Consider the following 8,615-nt stretch of genomic DNA (forward strand, 5'->3'; position numbering starts at 1 on the left):
TCCTCATACATCCTCTATCTCTATTTTAATCACAATTGTTAACAAAGCAAGATGAATACAACAAAAGGGCTGGGAGTCTCTGGGTGCTGTTTCTGTTGTTACAGAGTATTGCTTTGAGTCTCTCCCTGTGTGAGTAGTTGTTGTTACAAAGAATTGCTTTGAGAACAGACTCTGTCTTAGAATGTACTAACACAATTAGCAGCTTGCAAGTTTCACACATAGAGGGAGAGAAACAGTACCAAAAACCAAGAGACTTCTTAATTAGTAATACCCTGGAATTTAAACTATGGGGAAACAAACTCATTTGTGATTTTAATACAGAACTTCTTTAATATGATCCAACACTCCCACCAACTCAGGCAGCATGAGGTGAGACCAAGCTCTCCCTGAGCCACCACCCCATCTTCAGTTTTCCCTGTTTATTCTCAGGGGACCCCACAAACAGGTCTGTTGCTGGGGCAAAAAGCCTGCACGGAAAGGCAAAGAAAACCCCAGAGAGTGGGAGAACCACTGAGGAAATTCTTCTACCTCAGTGGTACAGCAGTTGGAGGCAGGAAGGGAGGCAGCCAGAAGTCGTTCAGGAGGGGTGGAAAGGGGAACTGTATCCCTCTGCTCTGGGAAGTGAGGGGATGATCTAGCCTGGCACTGCCATTAGAAAGATGCTGGATTATGACAGGTCTCTGTGGCATATGAGTGGGAATCTGTTACAGCAGGGCACGCCAATGTTGACACCTCATATCGTGCAGGGAGAGCCACCAGATGCAGTAGCTTCAAGCAGGACCTGGTCACGTGCAGAAATATTAACTCAGTTTTAGCAAAGCCCTTTAGAAACAAAGAAAATCTGGCTTCTGTTACATCCATGCAATGCCCCTGCATCCCCCAGTGTTTGTATGGCAGAAGCACCTATGTACCATGGAGTTGGATGCGGATGATTGGACAGACTTCAATGGGATCGCCGGGGCATAGATGAGGACAGGCTGTAACCCTGTGTTTACTGTATTACCCACAGAGTGATTACAATTAAGGGCATGCATTTAAGGCACTCTGAATAGGCCTAGGGTAAAGAAATATTGCATTGTGGCAACAGCAGTTCCTTTATCAAAACAGCCGAGTCTCAGTGGGTTTCCTCCAGCTCTGTTACCCTCAGTGAGCCTTGTCACCATTCAGAGCAACTGCACCTGCATTCCTCCTCTGTACCCTCTCCAGGGCACCTACTCTAGGCCCCCCGTGGAGGCCCGTATCTCACTCTCTCCGGACCAGGATTTTTCCAGGCTGTACAGTTCCCTGCCTACCCTATGATATCCCCAGCAAGCCAGGCTGCCCAGAGTCTGCATTTTGCAGCCTCCAAAGATGATGAGCAACTCTAATTTCTAGCAGTTATATGTTACCACACAGCTCTTTCTAGGCAAATAGATTAATTTTTAAGCACTACAAGGAAACCATAAAAACCGATACAAGTTCCCGTACACATACGCTTGCTACAAGTGACTGGAGCATTGGAAGCCTACCTCCCAGGTGGAGCAGGGCCTAGCCTCGTGGTTGTGGCAGCAGCTCAGACCAATGGCAAGTGTAGATCCAGGTACTGATCCTACAGTAAAGCCAGAGTCAAAGAACCAAGCGAAGAGTCAGAGGCAGGAAGCACCCGGGAGTGAAGAGCTAGAGCAGGGCAAGTTCAGCTATAGGTATGGTACACAATGAGCAGTCACTACACTGCTGGGCTCAGGTAGCAGGCTGCTGGCTCACCTGACCAGTCAGGCAGCACAGCCATTTGTGAAAGGCTCATTGGGCCCAGCTGAGTTTGCTGGGTTGCCTAGCAACTAGGCTGGGCACCAGCTGTGCTCCTCACACTTACCAGAAGTCCTCCTTCAGTCTGATGGGGTCTCAGTCGGCCAAAGCCGTGCAAGTCCCTGCTAGGGAGGATTGGGGCTTCCTTTGACAGAAGATCCTGCTGTTGGCTGGATGAGAAAGAAGGCCCTGATGAGGTGGGTGAGGTATTATCTTTTATTGGACCAACTTCTGTCAGCGAAAGACAAGCTTTCAAGTTTACACAGAGCTCTTCTTCAGGTCTGGAAAACTAACTCAAAGTGTCACAAGGTTTGAACAGATGGTTTAGCACAGGCAGTTAACATATATTTCAAGGGACCGTTCAATGGGTGTTCACTTATGCTAACCAATCTATTCAAATCTTGTATTCAACAGTGACGCTTTGAGTTTCTTTCTCAGACCTGAAGAAGAGCTCTGAGTAAGTTCAAAAGCTTCTCTCTCTCACTGACAGAAGTTGGTCCAGTAAAAGATAATACCTCATCCACCTTGTCTCTCTAATATCCTGGGACCAACATGGCTACAACACTGAATGCAAAGAAGGCCCTGAGTCAGTTCAAAGTCAGGCTTTTCATCCAGAAGTCCTTTTGTTGTCTATTTGTCTGTGGAGAATCCAGTTTGAACTGCTATAGTCGACTGTCTCCACTGGGGTCGCCTCTCTGGAGGTGTTACACCCTCAGTGAATTTGCCTAATTGCCCCCCATTCTTGGTTCCTGCAGGAGCTGTGGTCACCCTCCCCCATGGAATTACATCCAGTCCCTGGCTCACAATGATACATAAACTTTGTAACAGAGTAAGATCTCCCAAAGAGGTCAATTTCCTGTCACAAGCCTTATAACAGCTGGGTCCCAGTAAGACCAGCACTAAGCTTCAGAAAAGGCAGCCACAAAGCTTCAAATATCCACAGATACTGGGGAAAAATGAACTCCTTGGGAGCCATCCCAATGAATGGACTTTCTGGATTAAAATGAGAGTCTTGTATTACCTGAAAATAAATTGCTCCAGCCAATTACATCCTTTGTCAGCATCCTGACAGATGAACAGGAAACCAGACCCTTACAGTTGTATTACTGAGTCCCTCGTGATTAGGGTCACCACCTGGTAGGGCCAGTATTTGACTGGTCTGGCCAGTTCTTTTATGGCATTGCCAGCTGGCAGAAAAATAATTTAATCTGCTGGGGTTTTTTTACCTGGGTCTAAAGATTTGCATTATTATTACAATATACTGGGATACCTGATGTTAAAAGTTTCTGTGTCCAGCTAAAGATGCTACCGTGCTTCCACTTCTGCAGTTTAAGAAAACGATGTCATCAATCTTATCCATATGTGTTAGCTCTCTAGATACAATAAGTGGCTGTTGAAGGGGGAGGGAGATTCTGGAGTTACCTTGTGGTTGGGGTTGCCTGGGGCTTGTTTTGTGGGGGTGGCGGAACTGCTGGATTTTTGCATTTCAAAGGTGGTAACTCTACTCGTGGTTGCCCGGGATGATGAAGGAAAAGCCACAACTGACAGATCAAATATAAAACATTTTCAAAAAGTGCCCGGATAGTGGGTGTTGCCGTTTTGGGGCACCAATCCTGCAACACCTTGGGCTAATGTTCCAGGGCACTGAGTATCTCCAGCTCCCACTGACTGATATTCAGCCTGAACGTTCCCCTTCTTAATTTCCTCCTATCACCCTCTGGGTGCTCCCTGTGTACTGTGCTCAATAATCCCTTTCCTTCCTTGGGGTTTACACCCTTCAGATACGAGCAGCATTTCCTCATGCCCACCCACCCCACTTTAGCCATCCTTCCTTAGCCCAGTTCTAAGTATTGAACCACATTTCCAGTCTTTCCTCAGAAACCAGACCCCCTCCAGCCTCCTGATTAATTTTGTTTCTCTTCTCAGAGCTCCCTCCAATTCTTTACTATCTTTCCAGTACCGAGGGGCTCTGGCCTGAACACAATACTCCACATGCTGTGAAGTAGGGAGCTATCTTCTCCCTGTCCGGTGACACACAGCCCAGTATTGCATTCGTGCCTTACTGCACTGCCAGCTCATATCTAGCATACTCACCCGGAGGGAGCACCAGGGAGGCTGTAATCTTGAAAGAGCCCAAGGGCTGATAATGTTAGCTAGAAGCTAGCAGCATGTTAGCCAGAAGCTCGCCTTTGAGAGGAAGGATGATGCAGTGGTTAAGGGTGCCACTTGGGAGATCTAGGTCTAGTTTTCTGCTCTGCCACAGATTTCCTTAGGCTTGGTCTAAACTACGGTTAGGCGGACGTAAGGCATCTTATGTCAACCTAACTCTTATCAGTGTCTACACTACAGCGTTGTTCCCGCTGATGTCCGTTGCCCGCTACACTGACCTAATAACGCCCCCTCCATGAGAGGCGTAGTGCTTAGGTCGATGTCGTTAGGGTGACGCCATGTCTATGGAGATACTGTGTTACTTACATTGCCTGTTGGCTGCCAGCCCTGAACGGAGCTCACAGCGGGAGCCCAGCCACCCTAGGGCTGACAGCCTGACCCACACATCCCTGGGCCAGGGGCTCCAGTGTCCCACAATACTTCACACAGTTAAGTTGGTGGAAGTGCTCCTGGGGAGGACATGTACCACCGACGTGGGGGGCATCGTGTGGACATGAACCACTACAGTAATTACTGTGGTAGCTGTACGTTGACCTAACTTAGGTTGACTTAATTTTTTTTGTGTAGAAAAGGCCTTAGTCACATAGTCTCTCTGCGCCTCAGTTTCCCATCTATACAGTAGGGATAATAGCACAGTCCCATTCTCACAGGGATTTTATGAGGATAAATAGACTAGTAATGCCAGAGTTGAGTGTTAGACCTCACTTTGCTTGCCCAGCCAGGCTATGGAATTGCTGAGCAGCAAGAATTAGGAGATGGATTCTGGCCAGATGCAATGGGAAGACGTATTAAAATCTAGCAGTTTAGAAGGGAGCATACAAGCAACAATAAACAACGTGGATTCCTAAGAGACTCCTAGTGCCCCAGAAGGGGGCAAGGAGGCCATGGCCTCCCTCCACATGTGGGATCCAAAATGACATGGGCCTTCTTTGCTGCCACATCATGGCTCATGCTCTATTTATCTTGGGTACTTTTATGGCCCCCATTACTGGAGCATCCGAGCACTGCACACTCTTTAGCTGGTCGTTTTCTAAAGTGGTAGATTTTAATCCACCCAGTGCAGCCTCCTCACTAGATTTCTTAATTCCCCAGTCTGCCATCCTGAAAGCTCATATCCTTGTGCTGCCCTGCTCCCTCCTCCAATTCCTTGCAGGTGCACATGGTCACTCTTTCTCAGCTAGCTCCCCTCTCATTCTCAGTCATTTCTGCCACCTGTCAGTAAAAAAAACAGCCCCAGGAATGGCTTTTCCTCTGGCTATAGTAACTACTTGCTGTGTCATTTTATGAGTCCCACTGCTAACAAATGGGTACCCCGGCAACCCCCAGACAAGCAACCAAGAAGCCAACAAGTCCTAATATGATAACCGAGGGGCTATTAAGCCCCTCTTCCTTCCAACACAATTAAAGGTGTACAAACTCTAATGAGCCCCTGGTTTTTAATTAGTGAGACTGTAGCTAAGTCAGCTATTTCCCCTTAACCTTTGTATGTCCATGTCTACCCTTGTGGCTGGTTGTATTTGTATTGTTGCATTCTGAGCAGCTTGCCTACAGGGCTTCATGTGAGTAGAGTGCCTACAGGCCATATATACAGAGCAACACCTACAGCAACCTAGTTTGGAAGATCCTGGCCTACTGCAGTGAGCTGGAAGGCTAGCCAGATCAGTTATCCCTGCAGAGTTGGGGAGCCTATCTAGACCGTAAAGCATTGTGGGCTGGTTACAGGAAGACCGCCATGTTCCCAGCCTGGGGGATAGAGTAAGCTGCTGCAGCTACTAACCATGTCATGTAGACACAAAAGATGTTCTGAGCCAGCCCTGTCACTAGCTGGTTATAAATGCATTTGGAAGTGGCGGTGTAGACAGGCCCCAAGTTGATGTAATATGTGTGTTAAGAAATCAGGATGAAGGGATGTTACGGCAGTTTAGACTTCACCCCTCTGCATTGGACTTGCATCTGAATTGGCACAATGGATTGAGGGTCAGCATCTTGCAGAACTAGGCCCTGTGTTCTAGGCACAGCGATTCCTAGGCTGCTTCTCCTTGCTACCAAGGGACAAAAACAACTTTCAGAGCCACCACTACAGAAATACTGTGTTTGAAAACATTTCTCCTTTTGCCTGAAGTTCTGCTGGCAAAAGCAAAGCCAAGCCCATGCTAAAGCTTCATGCGTGAGCTGCATTCTCTGGGTTCTTGTTAATGCTCCCATGAGATGTGCTGCTAACGCCCTGTGCAAGAACTAAACTCTGAACAGGGGGTTTAGTCTTGCAAGCTGGAAATCACTGAATTGAATGAACATGCTGAGTAAGTCCAGCATTACATTTCTCCAATCATGGCCTTTATTTTCATTCAACCTCAAATCAACATTTCTATGAAAGGTACAAAATAGTCATTGCTACATTACAAACAAAATTAGGTTTCTCCCTTCATACAGAATATTTACAGGAGAACAGAAAATAGCCATTTTAAGAACAGCAGCTGCATTTACTGGTTGCTGGATCTTTGCAGACACAGCCCTTGGCACAATTATTGCATCCAGCTGGGCAACAGGAGCAACAACCTGTTGACAAAAATCAAGACAAGATTATTGGAGATGCCAGACGAAAAACAAACCAAACACACACCAACAACCCTCCCCTGTAAGAATTTAAGGAAGTTCAACATGGACAAGACAAGGAGCAAAACCATGCTGTGAACTATACTTTATAAAATATTAAAACATCTCAGTTGTATTGTTAATACATATTCCTCACAAAGACCACATAAAAGTCAAGACTGGACAATCCTGGGTCATTTCTCACCTTAATATAGGTCAGCATCCTTGCTCTGACCCAACAGTTTTGTTAAGAACACTCAGCATATGAAAAAAACAACTAGTTGGCATTGGAAAGTAGAGAAGTTTTTACAAATTATACTTATGGAAAGGACACGGATTCCACCTTTCAGGCCCACACTTCAAAAATAAGTATACAGTTTAACAACAGATGCCCTGCTTCAGCAAAGCACCTGCTTATCTTAAAGCATATGCTTAAGACCATTCCCTGTCAGCAAAGTACTTGCAGCCTGATCCCAAGATCCCACTGAAATGAAAGGCAAGACTCATTTTCCCTTTGATGGGCTTTGCAGCAGGCCCATAAAGCACAGCCCACTCCCACAGACTAAAAGTTGAGCACAGGCTTAATTGTTTTGCTAGATCAAGGCCAGAAATTCTAGCTTCTATATTCCAGCCTCCATACTGCTGCCATGGAAGCCAGTCACAAAACCCTCATTCATCTCAGTCTCAGCAAGGCAGGCAACTGCTTGGTTGACAAAACATTTTTAAAGGGGGGGAGGGGGAGAGAAATACTCACTCTTTTTGCAAGAGGTGCACCTGCAATTCTTGCATTTGCAGGAGTCAGCACAGGTACAGGAGCCACCTGGTAGATAAAGGGGGGGGGGGGAAATGAGCATCACAGCTGGACTAAAATTAAGAGGACAATCGGGGGGCAAGGGGAGAATTTTATCACCCACATGAAAAAAAAAAACCTCAACAACAGGGAAAGTCAATAGACAGACCATGGACCAAACCCCCAGGTGTTTAACACACCACAAAGAGTCTTATTAACTTGTTATTATTATATTCTTTTCTCCTGAGTCTGGACCTTGACCAATAAATTTGGACCTTGACAACAAATAATTGATTACCCCCGATCAACAGGTTTCATCTCAGTCAATTGCTTCCCATTGCCCTGCTAAGTACGAATTACCCCTAGGTTATCCCTTGGTTTGAATCGGTCTTGTTACCTGGATCTGACAAAAATTCACTGCAAAATCTTTTCCCCGCTCCATGGGGATATATTGGAAAGTAGCCTACAAATGGACCCCCCCCCCCCGCTGGAAAAGGATCTTTACAAGCCAGCCCGGGGCGCGAAGGTAAAAGCAAGTGACATTTGAACCAGGGAGTTTGGTTTGCAGGAGCCAGTCGCAGAGATTTCACAGCGGCCCCGAAGGGAGAGGCCAGAGCCGCTCCCGGGTGCGTCGATCCTGATCCTTCCCCTTCCCCTGCAAGGAGCGTGGCTGTTTCCCAGCGAGGGGGAAGCGGAGCCCCATAACCCGCCCAGCAGCTTGGAGCAGGGTCTGTGCGTCTCCGCAGCGGGAGGAGTCACTCACCGGTAGCACAAAGACAGTCCTGGGGATCCATGGCTCACGGGCGCGGCTCAGTCACACGGAGGAGGCGAGGCGAGGTGTGGAGGGGAGCTGCCCGCCGCCTCCTATTTATCCCGGCCGAGGCGTGGGAGCGGGCGCAAAACCACCGCCCCCGCCAGCCCTGCACACGGGCCCCGAAGCAGCGAGCGGAGCTGCTATCACCGCACAGCGCTGCGTGCAAACCCGGCCGTGCCGAGCGCATCGCACAGGGCTCGGGGGTGCCCCCGCACAGAGCTGCGTGCAAAGCCTCCCGGAGCGCATTGCGCGGTGCTAGCCCCGCACACACCAGGGCGCCGTGTGCAAACTGGACACATCCCCCCCCGCCCGCATTGCGCGATGCTAGCCCCGCACACACCAGGGCGCCGTGTGCAAACTGTAAACATCCCCTCCCCCCCTGCATTGCGCGATGCTAGCCCCGCACACACCAGGGCGCCGTGTGCAAACTGTAAACATCCCCTCCCCCCCCTGCATTGCGCGATG

General features: G+C 48.3%; 1 protein-coding gene across 1 annotated transcript; it reads right to left on the bottom strand.

Moving 5' to 3' along the window:
- Positions 1 to 6,266: 6,266 nt before the first annotated feature.
- LOC140896166 (metallothionein) lies at positions 6,267 to 8,355 on the bottom strand. Its single transcript, XM_073307464.1, has 3 exons — positions 8,100 to 8,355; positions 7,301 to 7,366; positions 6,267 to 6,510 (listed from the first exon to the last, which is right to left on the bottom strand). Exons 1-3 carry the CDS (start codon positions 8,128 to 8,130, stop codon positions 6,416 to 6,418), a joined length of 192 nt encoding a protein of 63 aa, XP_073163565.1. The 5' UTR covers positions 8,131 to 8,355; the 3' UTR covers positions 6,267 to 6,415.
- Positions 8,356 to 8,615: the final 260 nt, after the last annotated feature.

Source organism: Lepidochelys kempii, chromosome 12, assembly GCF_965140265.1.
Source record: "Lepidochelys kempii isolate rLepKem1 chromosome 12, rLepKem1.hap2, whole genome shotgun sequence".
Classification (NCBI taxonomy): Eukaryota; Metazoa; Chordata; order Testudines; family Cheloniidae; genus Lepidochelys; species Lepidochelys kempii.